The sequence below is a fragment of the Microtus pennsylvanicus genome, chromosome X, assembly GCF_037038515.1.
Source record: "Microtus pennsylvanicus isolate mMicPen1 chromosome X, mMicPen1.hap1, whole genome shotgun sequence".
In the NCBI taxonomy this organism is placed as follows: Eukaryota; Metazoa; Chordata; class Mammalia; order Rodentia; family Cricetidae; genus Microtus; species Microtus pennsylvanicus.
In genome coordinates, this window is record NC_134601.1 from 19,527,425 (window position 1) to 19,543,768 (window position 16,344).

At 48.3% G+C, this 16,344-nt stretch overlaps 3 protein-coding genes across 4 annotated transcripts in view; 2 read left to right on the top strand and 1 right to left on the bottom strand.

The window, feature by feature from the left end:
* The window catches only part of Dnase1l1 (deoxyribonuclease 1 like 1), a 72,222-nt gene that overhangs the window by 25,896 nt on the left and 29,982 nt on the right, over window positions 1-16,344 (bottom strand). The window lies entirely within an intron of this gene.
* Window positions 927-8,637, top strand: Atp6ap1 (ATPase H+ transporting accessory protein 1). The gene is made up of 10 exons (XM_075956621.1): window positions 927-1,163; window positions 1,465-1,591; window positions 3,944-4,018; window positions 4,255-4,448; window positions 5,016-5,056; window positions 5,642-5,727; window positions 6,087-6,325; window positions 7,203-7,250; window positions 7,336-7,564; window positions 7,775-8,637. Exons 1-10 carry the CDS (start codon window positions 1,009-1,011, stop codon window positions 7,982-7,984), a joined length of 1,404 nt encoding a protein of 467 aa, XP_075812736.1. The 5' UTR covers window positions 927-1,008; the 3' UTR covers window positions 7,985-8,637.
* Gdi1 (GDP dissociation inhibitor 1) lies at window positions 8,957-16,000 on the top strand. 2 transcript variants are annotated; one of them, XM_075957035.1, is made up of 12 exons: window positions 8,957-9,102; window positions 9,194-9,314; window positions 10,454-10,561; window positions 10,712-10,811; window positions 10,973-11,107; window positions 11,525-11,723; window positions 11,975-12,106; window positions 13,263-13,362; window positions 14,182-14,353; window positions 14,616-14,760; window positions 14,863-14,917; window positions 15,012-16,000. In XM_075957035.1, the coding sequence occupies exons 2-12, from the start codon at window positions 9,270-9,272 to the stop codon at window positions 15,162-15,164; spliced, it is 1,344 nt and encodes a 447-aa protein (XP_075813150.1). In that variant the 5' UTR covers window positions 8,957-9,102; window positions 9,194-9,269; the 3' UTR covers window positions 15,165-16,000. The 2 variants fall into 2 exon arrangements, with proteins under 2 accessions (XP_075813150.1, XP_075813152.1); XM_075957037.1 differs by having other exon boundaries at window positions 9,010-9,314.

A 16,344-nucleotide genomic window follows, 5' to 3' on the forward strand; every position in this document is an offset into this window, starting at 1 on the left:
AGATTAATCGCATATGTTTGGAGAGTTCAAGATTTGGTTATACTCTTCCTTTTTTCTTTTTCTTTTTCTTTTTGTAGTACTGTGGGAATGAATTTAGTGTTTGTAAAGGTAATCAACAGACCAAGAAATAAAAATGGTTCAGAAATAAAGCATGTTTGGTGGCTCACAGTTGTAATCCTAGCACTTAAAAGGTTGAGGTTTGTATAGTGAATTTTGTTCATACTCCAACCCTGTGTCAAAAAACAGAACATAAAAGTCAGTTCGTTTGTGCCGGTGACTTCCATTTTGTGACTCTAGCTGTCAGTCCTTCTCAGTCAAATCACAAAGAAGGATACTCCTCCCACAAGGAGTCTCCCCTGATTTATAGTGGGATCGCCCTTGCTAAAGTTGGCAAGTGTTGCTAAGTAAAAAGAAACAGTGTTCTTCTCTGCTCTCATCGTATTGCCCGCTTTTTAGTGGCAAATGACACTGACATTGTTACTTAATGTTATCCTTCAGACCGGGTTTCCGCCTGGGTTTTCCCTTCCTTTCTGAAGCTGCAACTGTTCTAATTCCTAGATCCTCCTCTAACCTGCCCATTTTAAGTGCTGGCTGTTGTTCTCTGATGGTACGGTGGACCCTCTTCTTATTCTAAGTGATTTCAGCTTTTCATCTGTACCAGACAAAGGGTCTATCTTTAGAAAAAAAAATCCAGTTTTGCGAATTTTAAGACGAAAACAGAAAAAAATATTAGAGAATGGGGCGCTATAGAACCACCCCGCCCAGCAGAGCCAGGTAGCAGGCGGTAGCGCTCGGTTCCGCCTCCTTTCTCACTTAGAGCGTGCGTGACTGGAGACACGTACAACCAACCAGTGAGAAGGAGTGGTCATGAGTGCCACGATCTTGGACCAATCACAGTAGAGTATGGGAGAAGGCCCCGCCCAGATAGATGGGGGCGGGGCTCGGGTGGAGGTGACGGTCATCTGATCTGCGGCGGCCTCAGAGGCCCAAGCACTGAAGGCTGAGGGTATGATGGCGGCAACAGTGGTGTCTCGGATGCGAATGGGAACACAGCGGCTCCCAGTCCTGTGGCTGCCTCTGTCGTTGGTGGCGGTAGTGGTGGTGGCGGCGGCGGCAGTAGCCACTGAGCAGCAGGTGCCACTGGTACTGTGGTCGAGTGACCGGTGAGCGGGTTGGGACAGGTCGGGTCGGGCTGGGCCCGGCCGAGTTGAGCCGGGCCAGGTGGGGTTCATGAGGATGGTATTGTGTGCCGCAGGGGATGAGCCGCCCTCGCTGAACACCAGAGCTGTCCTTGGCCGGGGCTTCGAGGCCCAGATGGAGTCTGTCTCTTATTCATGGGCTTGCTTCATGACGACCAGTGTTGAGCTCTCAGCCTCCCCCACCCACGTGAAGCCGGGCGCCCATGGGCTTAGGATCTCAAGCCACGCAATCACATCTGACAGTTTATCTTCTGTCCGTTTCTAGGGACCTGTGGACTCCTGTGGCCGACACACATGAGGGCCATATCACCAGCGATATGCAGCTTTCTACCTACTTAGACCCTGCCCTGGAACTGGGCCCCCGCAATGTACTGCTGTTCCTGCAGGACAAGGTGAGCCTGCCCCAGTCTATGTCTTTGTCACCGGGAGGCAGACCCCGCCCCACCCCCACTGCTGGTTCCCCAAGTGTGGTGACCTTGTCCCACAGGTAAGCAGGTGTGGCTAGATTTTCGTGAAGATTTGTAGAATATGCTTCAGTGGGAACAGGAGACCCATGAAAATGGCAAGGACTTGATTTAGGAAGCAAGGAGTCAAACATCAGATACCTATCTAGTACTCAGCATTATTTTCTGGTGTCTTAGCATGTGGGGGAATTATCACAGATAAGAAGATTCACTTTGGGGAAAGATCAGTGACTTGCCCAATAACTAATTGTTGGTAGAATTGTAATTTTTTTTTTTTTATTTTCGAGACAGGGTTTCTCTGTAGCTTTGGAGCCTGTCCTGGAACCAGCTCTGTAGACCAGGCTGGCCTCAAACTCATAGAGATCCGCCTGCTTCTGCCTCCCGAGTGCTGGGATTAAAGGCATGTGCCACTACCACCCGGTTTAGAATTGTAATTTTTAACTGTTACAATTGTAATAGGAATAACTGGAGAATGACTCTTTATTTAACTACATATACTGTGCTCAACTGATATCATTTTCTTGGTTTAACCACTAATGAAAGTAATGTTGAAGAGGTAAAATGAGTTGCTGAAGGTCCAGATTTGGAGATAGCATAATACGATGCTTCCAGCTTGGGGATATCAGACCTATCCCCCAGTTTTGTGCTGAGCCAGCATTCTATTTTGCTTTCACTCCAGGTGTGTACACCCAGAGCAGGAGTATGGACTATGAGAATGTTCTAGTGCAGTATAAAGTTATTGTTCAGGAGGATGTCAAGTCTCTGCTTGTCCCTTCCTCTTTAGGCCTGGCTGGCTCATTTTGTTTGTGGCCTCCCTCTGTTGCTGTGTCTGCTGATGGTGGTGATTATGTTAGTCAATGGTCCTTTCAAAAGGTAGTAAATAACAGGGAAGACTGGAACTCAGTCCTACCACTTGTTTTGGCCTTGGGGCATATGGAATAATCTTTGTAAACCACAGTTTCTAAGTGTAAAATGAAGATAACCATCTGCCACAGTCTCCCAATCTTAGGGTATTTCCTTCTTTTGCCAATGATAGAGTGCTTAGTATGTGTTAGGAAGTAGACACTCTTGTGAAGGCAAGTGGTTAAGAGCTAAATTGGAGCCTGGTGGCAGTGGTACTTGCACACCTTTAATTCCATCACTTGGTAGGCAAAGGCTGGTAGCTCTCACTGAGTTCAAGGCCAGCCTGGTCTACAGCTTTAAAAAATGAGCTAAATTGGACGATGTCAGTCCTTTAGTCTATAGAAGGAAGAAGGCTAAGGCAACACAATAAGGAAGGACACTGTTTTAGATAACAGTGTGGCCTGACAGGGTCTCAGGAGGTAACATCTTGTTAGCAGGAGGGAGTCATGTGACTTGAGGAGGGACATTACTGTCAGGAAAGTAGCAGGTGTAAAGGCCCTAGGCAAGGGAGTGCTTGTGTGACCAGAGCCTAGTGAATGAAAGGGTCCCAGGTACGAGATGGTCCGCTAGGTTGCCTAGAGATGGAGCCACTAGAGGAAAGATTAGTGGCAGTTCTGAGTACAACAAAACCTTGCATGTGTAATACAGAGTATAGGAAAGTATAGAAGAAGAGGAGGCTAGGAAAGGAGGCTAGGCTTATGTATACTAAACACAATGAGTTTAGGGAACCTGGTTAAGATTCCTTCTGGTCCTAACTGGAAAAAGTCAGAGGAAGCTAGCTGGTGGTTGAAGGAAGGAGGACTAAGATACTTACAGACTGTAGAGGGAGGGCATGAGATTGGAGTTACTGGGGTCCTGGGAGCTCAGAAGTCCCAGTTTCCTCCATTGTGTTTCATTATTTTCCTCTCTCCTAACTCCCACCGAAAATGGTGGGGCAAGCAAGGACTTCTTCCCCTTAAAAGGATCCTATCCAGACTAAACATGGAAGTTCTCCTTTGCTCTGACTTCTACTTCCCTCTTAGGCGGCATGCAATAAATGTTCTTTGCTGTCTTCTTCCTCTTCCCCAGCTTCCCTTCCCAGTTCTTGCTGGCTGACTCTTGTTTTGTACTTTATTATAAGGCAACTGTAGATCTCCCAACCCTATGACTACCTTCAGTGTCTTGTCACCCTGCCCTCAGAGTACTGGGGAGGAAAGAGTGAGCTTTCCACTCATCCCTACCACAAGTGCTGGTGGTTAACTGTCCTCCCTACACGCCAAATCTAACTTGTAATGTTTTTTTAGCCCTGAGAATTCTCGCCCCTGCATCCCCCACAATTTTAGTCTTTGTTCTTTGCCCAGCCTCCTAGGATATCTCTCTCTTCTGCTTCCCTTTTAGCTAAGCATTGAGGATTTCACAGCATACGGTGGTGTGTTTGGAAATAAGCAGGACAGTGCCTTTTCTAACCTGGAGGTAAGGGTCTGCTCACAGCCCCAGCTAAGAGGACAGATGATAATACATTCTGTACTCTATCTCCCAGAGGCTTTGAGGGTAGAGGGCCTGGGATCTGAGTGTCAGATGTGAGACATTTACTTTATAACCCGTTGCAAGATCTCTGTGGGGTGTGGCTTTCCAGGCAAGGTTTTTAGAGGTTATTAGGCCCATTGTTCTCTGGCTTACTTTGCCTTTCACCTCTCCCCTAACTTCAGAATGCCCTGGATTTGGCCCCCTCCTCACTGGTGCTTCCCGCTGTGGACTGGTATGCAATCAGCACTCTGACCACCTACCTTCAGGAGAAGCTTGGGGCTAGTCCCCTGCATGTGGATCTAGCTACCCTAAAGGAACTGAAGCTCAATGCCAGCCTCCCTGCCCTGCTGCTTATCCGTCTGCCCTACACAGCCAGGTACAGCCTGGGTGGCACAGCTTCCAGCCTTGCACTTCAAGAGATGGGTAAAATCCTAGGCTGTGAGCTTTGGGGAGAGTTGAGACAAATATTCCCTTACCATATGTTCACCACCTTCAGACTGTTCCAGAAAGTTCCTTGTATTCCCAGAAGAGACAGGAATAACTTCCTGTCAGGCTGTGACTTACAAGTATCCACCAATGCCTATTGGACCTCCAGAAATGAGGCAGACATGGCCCTTACTTGTAGAAAAACCTCTTCACCCACTAAGGCCCTCTTTATAGAACTGTGGACAGGGGCTGTACCTGCAAAATGGGGAAAGAGAAATGGGATTCCAGGCAGGGGCACTGAAGCAAATAGAAGTACAGGGGCTAGCTGCTACTGCTGAGCTGGGCCTCTTCATGGCTGTCAGGGCAGCAGCTGAAGTGCACAGGCTTGGTGAGTGGGGCTAGCAGGGAAGGAGATGTTGGAAGGGCTGAGAGAAAGGTAGTGAGCCACATTGAACTGCTCCAGGCAAGCTTAAGTGAAGAGCAACCTGCAGGCCTCTTGCTTTCTTCTTATCCATAGCTCCGGTCTGATGGCGCCCAGGGAGGTCCTCACAGGCAATGGTGAGTGTGGTCCCAGAGGACTTATTTCCTCATCTTGCCTTTGGGCCAGGAAGATAGAACTGGTTTCTCTTTACTACAAGGGTGGCCCCATTTCTCAGAGCAGCTAACAGCTGAGTAGGGACATAGTGGCTGGCTTCTGTAGTCAGCTTCACCTGACAGAGGTGGCTTATGACCCCCTGTGTAAGAACCCTGGAACCTAGTTTCTGCACAGGTCTAATGATTCGATGGATTTAATAGACCATTAACGTTATACAAAGCAATTAGGAGGACTTGTCTTTGTTGTAAAGGACAGTCTATCTGCATGGAAAGGGAGTTGGGTAGATACGGAATTGTCTATATCACTATATATTTTGTTTCACTTAAGGTTGGGCTTGGCATTATAGAGTCAATGATTAAGGCCACAGATGTCCCCAGAGAGACTGGCACAGTGGGTAGGAGGAGAAATACCTTGTTTTAGGGGTCTTCAGTAGAGACTAACAGCACTGATTTTCTCAAGGTCTAGAAGGTCTCTATAAAGCAGAGAGTGAGGAGTATTTAAGCATACTACCTGGTGACTTGGCTCTGTGTTCTCCTGTCACTCTTCAGATGAGGTCATTGGACAGGTACTGAGCACACTCAAGTCTGAAGAAGTCCCTTACACCGCGGCTCTTACTGCAGTCCGCCCTTCTAGAGTATGTACTATTCTAGCAGGGGCCCTGGGGCATGGGGTTGTGAGGTTATTGGTGAGTGTGCCTGGAGATGGAAGGGTATGTCGCAGGTGGGGCCTCCCAGGAGTCCTCAACTTGGGAGATTAGTGGACAAAGGATTGCTTCCTCTATCCACAGGGCCTTTTTTCCATCTCGTTTGTGAACCACTTGGGCAGTGTTCATGCACACTTGCTGCAAGTGATCATAAGTTTAAGGAGATGGAATATCAGGGCTAGGGACTTTCAGATGGTGTACAGGGTACCCGGTGGGGAGGAAGATCATTACAGTAGATTAGGCTTTGTTTTTAGGACTGTTGAAAGAAAGGTTGTTGAATGTTTCTGCAGGTGGCCCGTGATGTACCCATGGTGACTGAGGGTCTAGGTCGCCAGCTGCTTCAGACTCAGGTGGCAGCACCTACGATCCATCCTCCTGTGAGTTACAATGACACTGTTCCAAGGATCCTGTTCTGGGCACAAAACTTCTCTGTGGCATACAAAGACGAGTGGAAAGACTTGACTTCCCTCACATTTGGTGTGGAGAATCTTAACTTGACTGGCTCCTTCTGGAACGACTCCTTTGCCGTGTAAGAGTACTAGGCAGGGAAGAAAGGACTGTTATCATACATGGCCTTCTTGCCACTGTGAGCACAGTACAGGGCAAGAATGTAGGATCAGGTGTACATGTGTTGAGGGTGAAGAAGGTCTTTGTGTGGTATGTTCACCAAGGAGTTGGTGAAAGTATCACAGGGTGATGTTGCTGGGAGGTTACTGGAGAGGGAGCCTCTCACAAGTTTTGCCTTCCCATGCTTTTTAGGCCTTGGTTGATGGGTTCTGGGTTATTATCATCACACAGTCCCTTGGGACCCTGGCCCTTCTTTGAGCTCAACCCCTGGGATTGCATGTGGGCAAAAAGCAGACCAACTGCCAAAAACCAGTTCTAGGCCTCCTACCCCTAAAACTTCAGCAGGCAGCTAAATGCCCTTTGAGAAGGGGCTGAAAGGGGGGCTGGAGAGATTGGCTCAGCGGTTAAGAGCACTGACTCTTCTTCCAGAGGTTCTGAGTTCAATTCCCAGCAACCACATGGTGGCTCACAGCCATCTGTAATGAGATCTGGTGCCCTCTTCTGGGGTGCAGGGACACATGCAGGCAGAATACTGTCTATGTAATAAATAAATAATCTTAAAAAAAAAAAAGAAGGGGCTGAAAGAGGTCTAGGGGACTCAGGACAGCCAGATGAAGGAATCGTAAGCTGGAGATGTTGGACCTAGGTCCTGACCCTCCAACTGCTCCTGATTTGGTTTTGACTAGAGCCTTAGTTTTCCCATCTGCTAAATGGGGACACTGTATTGGCAGGTAATTGTAAGGATGAACCTAGGGCAGCTTAGGTTGGAACCAATTTGAGGAGGACCTTGCTTAAGGTCCTTCTAGGGTCTGACCGCACCTCTCTACCTTGTCCTGCAGGCTTTCACTGACCTATGAACCACTCTTTGGTGCAACAGTGACATTTAAGTAAGTTCTGGTGACTGAAGTGTGTTTGGGCTGGTATGTCCATTCTTTTCTGTTCATCTGACATCTCTGCTACTCTTACCTCCAGATTCATTCTGGCTAGTCGCTTTTACCCAGTGTCTGCCCGATACTGGTTTACCATGGAACGACTTGAAATCCACAGCAATGGTTCTGTTGCCCATTTCAATGTTTCCCAAGTCACAGGACCCAGCATCTATTCTTTCCACTGTGAGTATGTCAGCAGTCTGAGCAAGAAAGGCAATCTCCTCGTGACCAACGTGCCCTCACTCTGGCAGATGACTCTTCACGACTTCCAGGTATTGGAAGGGGGATGGGCTCCAAGCTGGTGGCAGTAGGGGGAGGGAGGAAGAGCTCAGAAAATCTCAGTATGGCTTGAGGATATAGCTGAGAGCTCCATCCTTGTGCTATCTCTGAAGGTATAGACTGTTCACTGATTCTAGAACCCCAGCTCTTGCTGTCTGTAGGAACTTGTAATCCCTTCTGATCCATGTCTATGTGTCTCCTAGATCCAGGCCTTCAATGTGACGGGTGAGCAGTTCTCCTATGCTAGCGACTGTGCTGGCTTCTTCTCCCCAGGCATCTGGATGGGGCTGCTCACCACCCTCTTCATGCTTTTCATCTTCACCTATGGCCTGCACATGATACTCAGCCTCAAGACCATGGATCGCTTTGATGACCACAAGGGCCCCACCATCACTTTGACACAGATTGTGTGACTTGTGTCAGAAAGGAATTGAGGGAGTGTTGGTGTCTAGGTTGTCATCTTGGCACAGTGGATGGAAGGGTTTGTCCTCTTCCTATTATAGCATGAACCCTATACTACCCTCAGCCTGTTTTCCTTCCTCTTCAACCTGCTTAGGGACTTTCCTGGGGCTATCCCCCTTCTCTTCCAACGAAGTGTATATATATTCTTCATAGATATTAGGCAAATCTTCCAGGTTCCACCATCATGAGGGGAAGGGACATTAATTCTAGGGTTCCTTTTCCTCCTTTCCCCCTTATTTATTCTTGCCCCTTGGCTGCTATCCCTTGCTGTTTATAGTGCTTTTGTGTAATTAATGCTCACTCCCAAAGCTTTATGAAGTTTCCAGCAACAGCAATGAACTTGAAGTTTCTTGAGTTTGAGAGGTGTGAAGACTTCTTAACTGTCTGCCCAGCTTGGGTGTTGTTTTTGGGTGATGTGTTAAGAATGAGCGGTACACTGGGGTTTATTTCTATGGCCAGAGAAGGAAGAGACCTCTACGAGGACTGGTGAGCAGAGTGTGCTCACTGGGTTTCTGACTTGTTCCTATTAGGATTGCCTGTCAAGAGGCGGGGATGGGGCTGCTCTGTTGTTTCCTTCCCAATAAAATAAAGACGTGTTGCCATGTGTTGGGCTTTGGCTTCGTGTCATTTCTGACAGTAGATTTGTTCTTGACCGAGGGGAAGAAGTTCCCAGGTGTGTGGTCCTGTCAGGAGGGAGGTGAGACTGGAAAGGTGGGAGAATCTTCAGCAAGCTGATACTCTAACGAGTTAGGGTAGAGGCTTGTTATTTCTCCTGAGTCCTGACGACGGTAGCTCTCTCAATGAGATACTGGCAGCAGCAAAAACACACCAAAGGGCCTTGCTGTTACTCCCAGGGGAGCCGGACGGGAGCGCGCTGGGCGGGACGGGGCGGGGCGCGCGCGGCTCCCGCGCACGGATCCTTTACGGGCGTAGCACCTGCAGCGGGTCCGCCCCGCCCCGTATTTCTCTGGGCTCGTGAAGATCGTCGTTGTACCCGGAGTCGTGCTGGTGCTGGGTCTCAGGCCCCGGAAGCCCTTCCAGAAAACAAGCGGGGGAAACAGTGATTTCGGTAGGGCGTGGCAGGGCCCGAAGAGGGAGAGGGACTCTTTGACGCGGCGGAAGGATAGGGAAACGACTGATAGCCGCCATCTTTGGTTCAGTGCAGCGGCAAAGGCAGCGGCTGCTGTGGTGAAGGAGGAGGAGGAGCCGAGCGGGCGCTGGTACCAAGGCCTGATCATGGATGAGGAATACGATGTGATTGTGCTGGGGACAGGTCTTACCGTAAGTGCCAATTCCGGCGCTCATAGCCATGCATCCTGCCTTTCCCATCCCCCATGGTGATGCAGAGCTCTGGCCACCCGACTCATTCTGCCATCATTGCGGTCCTGTCTCCTGTCCTGGCAAAGTCAGCCCCGCGCCCACCCCTCTACCTCACCCTATGATGTCGGCTCTATTGCGCTGTCATGTTCTCAAGTCCCCGTAGAGGGCCCCCTTTCAGCCTGTACCCCCGCACCCTAGGCCTTAAACCAGGACCCCTCTCCTTTTCCTTATTTGTGTCACTGAGATGGAAAACTCCCCCCTCCCCCTACTGGACCGGTTGCACCCAGCTCCCACCCATTGCCCGCACTCATCACTTGCTTAGCATCCTTGATTAGCATCCCTCACCATTTTGTGGTGATCACACTAGGGCATGGAGTATGAAGGTTTGGGTATGGGGGGCTTTCCAAGGGTGGGCTCTCATCCGGCCTTTCTGCCTTTTGGGAGGGGATGGGGAAACCCAAGGAATGTTCTAGAAGCAACAGCAATGGGGGATAGTTAGCACATTCCCTCTACCCCAACCCGGTTTTCCATGGAGATCTCAGGCTGAATATATCCTCGGCCTTTGTCCTTGGGCTAGTGACAGTGACGGTGAGGGTGGGGTGTTTGTCTTCCCTGCTTCCTCTAAATCTTGTTGGTTTGCATCTTGAATCTGGACCGGTAGATAGGGCCAGAAGGGTCAGGGGCTACCGTCCTTTGACGGGGGAGCAGCTCAGGGTGGGGTCTGGGATTTCAAGGTCTGGCCTTCCCTTTCTTAGACCCTTTGAACTGGTTCTTCTCCAGATTCCTTGTCTTATCTTTTTGTGGGCTCAGAGCAGGTGGATACTTTCTTGGCTTGTTGGTGCTAGAAGACTGTCCTTGGGTCTGGTGGAAGCTCTGCCTCCCTAAGTCTACTTTAATGCTCTAGTAGTTCACCGTTTTGCCCAGCAGGGTTATAAAGGAGACATCACATGAAACCATCTTCCCTCTCCCCAGTGTTAGGCGTTACAAGAGCCAGGGCTTTACATTGTGAGATTTGTGGCGGGTTTGTGTCAGGCACAAATCAGGGATGCAGGTCAGAAGGCAAATGGGCGTATAGCTGTAAATGCCACCCCCTTCCCTAGGAATGCATACTGTCTGGCATCATGTCTGTGAATGGTAAGAAGGTGCTGCACATGGACCGGAACCCCTACTATGGGGGTGAGAGCTCTTCCATCACACCCCTGGAGGAGGTAAGGCTTCTTGGACCTAGGCTTAGACCCAGATCCCTTGTTAGTTTCTCACATAGGTGCATGGGGTGAAGTAATTTCCAGGTGCTGGGCAGGAGAGTGGGAGAGGGATGGGTGGTCCTTGACATTTTTTTCTTCCTATCCTACTTTCAGCTATATAAGCGCTTTCAGTTGCTGGAAGGGCCCCCTGAGTCAATGGGCCGTGGCCGAGACTGGAATGTTGACTTGATCCCAAAATTCCTCATGGCCAATGGTGAGGGAGATTAAGAAGATGATGTATATGGTTGATTGGGGGGGGGTAGTGGTGATTGGGAAGACCAGAGGGGAGGGTTAAGCTCCAGAATAAGGTTAGTCAGACAACTGAGAGCTTTTGAAGGAAGCCCCACTGATGTCCCTTCTTCTCTCTGGACACAGGTCAGCTAGTAAAGATGCTACTGTATACAGAAGTGACTCGTTATCTGGACTTCAAGGTGGTAGAGGGAAGCTTTGTATACAAGGGAGGCAAGATCTACAAAGTACCATCCACTGAGACTGAGGCCTTGGCTTCTAGTGAGTATGAGTCTCCTTAACCAGAGAATAAGGGGATAGGAGGAGGCAGACTATTCTCAAGATCGGCAAAATATTTGCCTAAGCCTAATCTTAGCTCCACATAGTACCGGGGGCCCCTTGTTTTATAGTACCTTTATTGGACAGTACTATCTGTCCTGGCAAATTGCCAGAAAGGAAGCTCATAGAGGAGGATTTCTTTTTGGCAGAGGGCCTATCTGATCCCCATAACATCCCCAAGTGGAGCTGGGAGGGCCTTTTCCTACAAACAGAAAAACTGAGGCTGAGAAGGGTGGGGCAGGGCTACATGACTGAGCTCTGATGGGAGCCAGGATACCAACTTTCTTGGTCTGTTCTGGTGGAAAGAGGAGTTTTATGTCCCAGTAATACAAAGGGTCTTCTCAATACCCTTCCTTTCAGATCTGATGGGCATGTTTGAAAAACGACGCTTCCGAAAATTCTTGGTGTTTGTGGCAAACTTTGATGAGAATGACCCCAAAACCTTTGAGGGTGTCGACCCCCAGACTACCAGCATGCGCGATGTCTACCGGAAGTTTGATCTGGGCCAAGATGTCATTGATTTCACTGGCCACGCCTTGGCGCTCTACCGCACTGATGAGTGAGGGGAAAGCTGGCTGGTGGCAGGAGCCCCCTTGTCTGGCTTGCACCTTACCTTCCCCATACCTGCCTATTGTATCCACTGCCCACCCTGCATATCCTTTTACAAGCTCACCTGTTACATTTCCATCCCTCTCTTCCATTTGACCCATACCTTTGCCAGGTCACAAAGGGTGGTGGGAAGGCTGGGTGTTGTTGTCTTTGAAGGTGAGCAGGGATGCTGCTGTCACAGCGTCTTCTCTTGTTCCCCAGCTACCTAGATCAGCCCTGTCTTGAGACTATTAACCGCATCAAGTTGTACAGTGAGTCCTTGGCCCGGTATGGCAAGAGCCCATATTTGTACCCACTCTATGGCTTGGGTGAGCTGCCCCAGGGCTTTGCAAGGTGAGGATGTGTTTGTTTTCCTCCCAGCTGGCATTAATGGGTAATAATAAGGCCAATAAGCCAGGTGGTAGTGCAAGCCTCCCAATATTTGGGAGGCAGAGGCAGGTGAATCTCTGTGAGTTCTAGGATAGCCAGGGCTGCTACACAGAGAAACCCTGTCTTGAAACACCAAAATAAAATGAAATAAATAAGAGACTAAGGCCAAGAATGGAAATTATCTCCTTGAGCATTTTTGTGACATCTCCTACCTTCCCATCTAATCTTCATGTACATTGTTCCATCCCTGGGTAATGAGGGCACAGCCCTAGTACATTAAAGTGCAGAGTAAAGTCTGGAGAGTTGGCTCACCAGATAAGAGCACTTGTTTTTTTGTTTTTTGTTTTTTGTTTTTTTTTTTTGGTTTTTCGAGACAGGGTTTCTCTGTAGCTTTAGAACTTGTCCTGGAACTCACTCTGTAGAACAGGCTAACCTCAAACTTCACAGAGATCTGCCTGTCTCTCCTCCCAAGTGCTGGGATTAAAGGCGTGTGCCACCACCACTCAGCAAAAGCACTTATTTTCACAGAGGGCCCATGTTCAATTCCGACACCCACATGGTAGCTCACAACTGTTCATAACTCCAGTTTTAGGGAATTCAACACCCTCATCTGACTTCCTCAGGCACCAAGAATTCATGTGGTATACAGACACGAGCAAATAAAATACATACACATAAAATAGTGACTATAAAAAATATTTAAATAGTAAATGAAATACAAAGTAAAGGAGACGATCACTATTAACATAGTTTCCCCAGCTCCTGGTAGCACGAGTACTAATTCTAGGACCCCAGAACCTTGAGGTTCAGCTTTCTTGCAAGCTGGCTCTTTTCCAGAGAGTCCTTTATTCTGAATTTCTGGGCTCTTTCTTTGGGGAGCTACTCCTTTATGCTATGCTCACTGGCCCTTTGCAAAATAGAATATTCTGGATGGAAGCTCCAGAGAGGAAGGAGTATGCCAAGATGGGCCCCAAGTTCATAGGAAGGATACCTGAAATAGTTGGAGTTAACTATTGCCTACCTGGGCAGTTTTCTCTATCTCACTGGTAGGGCGGGAATAGTACAGTAGATTTGGTCCCCATTCTTCTGAGAAGACTTCCCCATCATTTTCCTTATACAGATTGAGTGCCATCTATGGGGGAACATATATGCTGAACAAACCTGTGGATGACATCATCATGGAGAATGGCAAGGTGGTGGGTGTGAAATCTGAGGGAGAGGTAATTTTGCCTTGTGCATTTGTTACTGTGGCTCAGTTAAGGTTTAGTCTTTTTTAGGGCTATGTTCATAGGGAGCCTTATTGCTGATAAGTTTGCTGTTGCTTAACCCTGAGAGCCTTATAGCTAGGAACTGGGAGATCAATAAAAGTCTACATAGCTATTCCTGTTGACAGAAAGTATCCTTCAGATTGCTAGATAAGGTGGTGCGTGCCTGTAATTCCAGTTCTAGGGAGGCAGAGGCAGATGGATTTAAATCAAGACGTAATCTTCAGAAGTCACATTCTGTGTCTGTTGTCCTGAAAGCATTCTTTTGGAAAGGGTATCATGTATCCCAGGCTGGCTTCAAATAGTCTATATAGTTGAGGATGAACTCTTAATCCTTGCACTTCCACCTTCTTCATGCTGGGATTACAGGTGTGTTTCAACATACCTGGTTTATGCAGTGCTCAAAATCTAACCTAAGGCTTTATGTGTGATAGGCAAGCATTCTACCACCTGAGACATATGCCCCTGCCCAAGAAAGCATCCTTTAGCCTGGTATGGTGGCTCAGGGAGGAAGATCCTGAGTTTCGGACCAGTTTGGGCCAAATAGACTCAAACAAAAACCCTATCAACAGCAAAAAAAGTGTTTGTGATCATTGTGTTTCAGCAGTAGGGTCACCACCTAGCCCTGCATGTGAGGGCTCACCTCTCTGAGCTTCAAGAAAGGGGCTATGTGCATAGGAGGGGTGGTGATGACAACTCAGCTGCCTGGCTTGACTTTTGACTTGGCTTACTACTACACAGAGCAAGGGGTAAAGTCATCTGGTGCCTTTACAGGTGGCCCGCTGCAAGCAGCTGATCTGTGACCCTAGCTACATCCCAGACCGTGTACGGAAGGCTGGCCAGGTTATTCGCATCATCTGTATCCTCAGCCACCCCATCAAGAACACCAATGATGCTAATTCCTGTCAAATTATCATCCCTCAGAACCAGGTCAACAGGAAGTCAGGTAGGCCAAGCCATGAGGGACTGCCTTCTGTTGCTATGCCTCTATTCTCACAGGGAAGTCTTGTGGATTTGTGTGACATTTCGTTATGGAATATACCTGGGATTGGATGGCCTTCTCTTTATGAGAGCAACAGTTTAAATGCTGTTTGCATGTTGGGCTGGGGAGGGGCAGGTGGGCCAGATTCCTGTCCATTTCCTAAGAACTACCTTTTTGTGTGGTCATTTCCCCTGGCATATGTTAACTGAGTGTTTCTTATGGTCAGACATCTATGTGTGCATGATCTCCTATGCGCACAACGTGGCAGCACAGGGCAAATACATAGCCATTGCCAGCACCACCGTGGAGACTGCAGAACCGGAAAAGGAAGTTGAGCCTGCATTGGAGCTGTTGGAACCCATTGACCAGAAGTGAGGGGCTGAGCCAAACTGGGCAGGCCGGGTTGAAGACCAGGAATGGACAAGGCCTATTGTGAAACTTTAATCTCCCTCTGTCTTCCATTTTCCCTTTAGGTTTGTGGCTATAAGTGATTTGTATGAACCCATTGATGATGGTTCTGAGAGTCAGGTAAGAAACCTGTCTCAGTCAGCCCTGCCTCTTGATGCACACCCAAGATCCTCTGTCTGACTTCTCTGAGCCCTGGTTCTTTGCTTATTTACAGGTGTTTTGTTCCTGCTCCTATGATGCCACCACACACTTTGAGACCACCTGCAATGACATCAAAGATATCTACAAACGCATGGCTGGGTCTGCCTTTGATTTTGAGAACATGAAGCGCAAACAGAATGATGTCTTTGGAGAGGCTGATCAGTGATTGCTGACTCCCCTCATCCAGCCCCTACTACCCTCTCCCTAACCTGTATGTCCTTCTCTGGGGCAGGGAAGATGGTATGGCTGGGCACATCCCTGTTTCCAGCATCTTCTGCTTCCCCCACCACATTCCGATTACCCACCTCATTGATTTGATTCACCAACCAAATCCTTAAGCTTAGCGATAGTTTGGGAGATGGGGGTTGGATAGTATCCTCTTTCTTGGCCTATCCTTGTTCTAGGAAAAGAGGATTCCTCTGTGTGTGTATGTATGTATGTATGTATGTGTGTACATGTACACCCTAATTCTGCTGTTTAGGAAGGAGTAGAGGAAAAACTGACTCTGCCCCCACTGTTCTTACTCCCTATGTAGTGGCCTTTGTCTTCTCCCCCAACTCTTATGTGTTGGAGAGAAGGGACCCCTCCCAGCACAAAATTGCATTCCTTCTCCCCCTTATAATTTATTCTAATTTATTAACTATAGCCTACCTGTCTGTCCCTCAGCCTTTCTGTGCAGCCTGGGGCTGTAGAGTGAGCTGCACTGGCCTCTCCCAGCCCTGGCAAAGTCTGGGTTGGGTGAAGGTTTAGGTGTGGCCTCCTCTGGGGGGTTGATCTATTTTTAATTTCTTGTCTTTGTGTTGTGTTCTCTGATAAAAAGCAAGTGTGAGCAAAGCAGAAGGAGGTGGGAAAGTGGATCCAAACCCCAGTATGCCCTGCCCCATGTCTTTTCCCTTAGTGGTGGGAAACCCTTATCTTGCAAAGTGAATGTGTCCCCTTCCTCAATCTCTAGTGTATTTCACAGAAAACAGAAACCTCCCAATAAAACTGTTGAAACCTGAATCTGGATCTTTAGGTTCTTTGCTCAAAGTTTGTTGGGTTGTTTTGCAGGAATGCAGCAGTTTAGCTTCTGGAATTAGAACTGTATCCTCAAGGGTGAAGTAGGTCAATCAGCAACTGGTGTTGTGTCATCTTTGCACTTGTGGCTTCGTTTTTATCTTTTTGATATTTTGAGACAGGTTTTCTCTGTTTAAGAGCTCTGGCTGTCCAGGAACTCACTGTGTAAACCAGGTTGGCTTTGAACTCTGCCTACTTCTGCCTTCTAAGTGCTGGGATTAAAGGTGTGTGCCACCACTGCCCAGCTGCAGTAGTGGTTTCTAAGTCATTGAGAAGGCATCTAGGTGTGG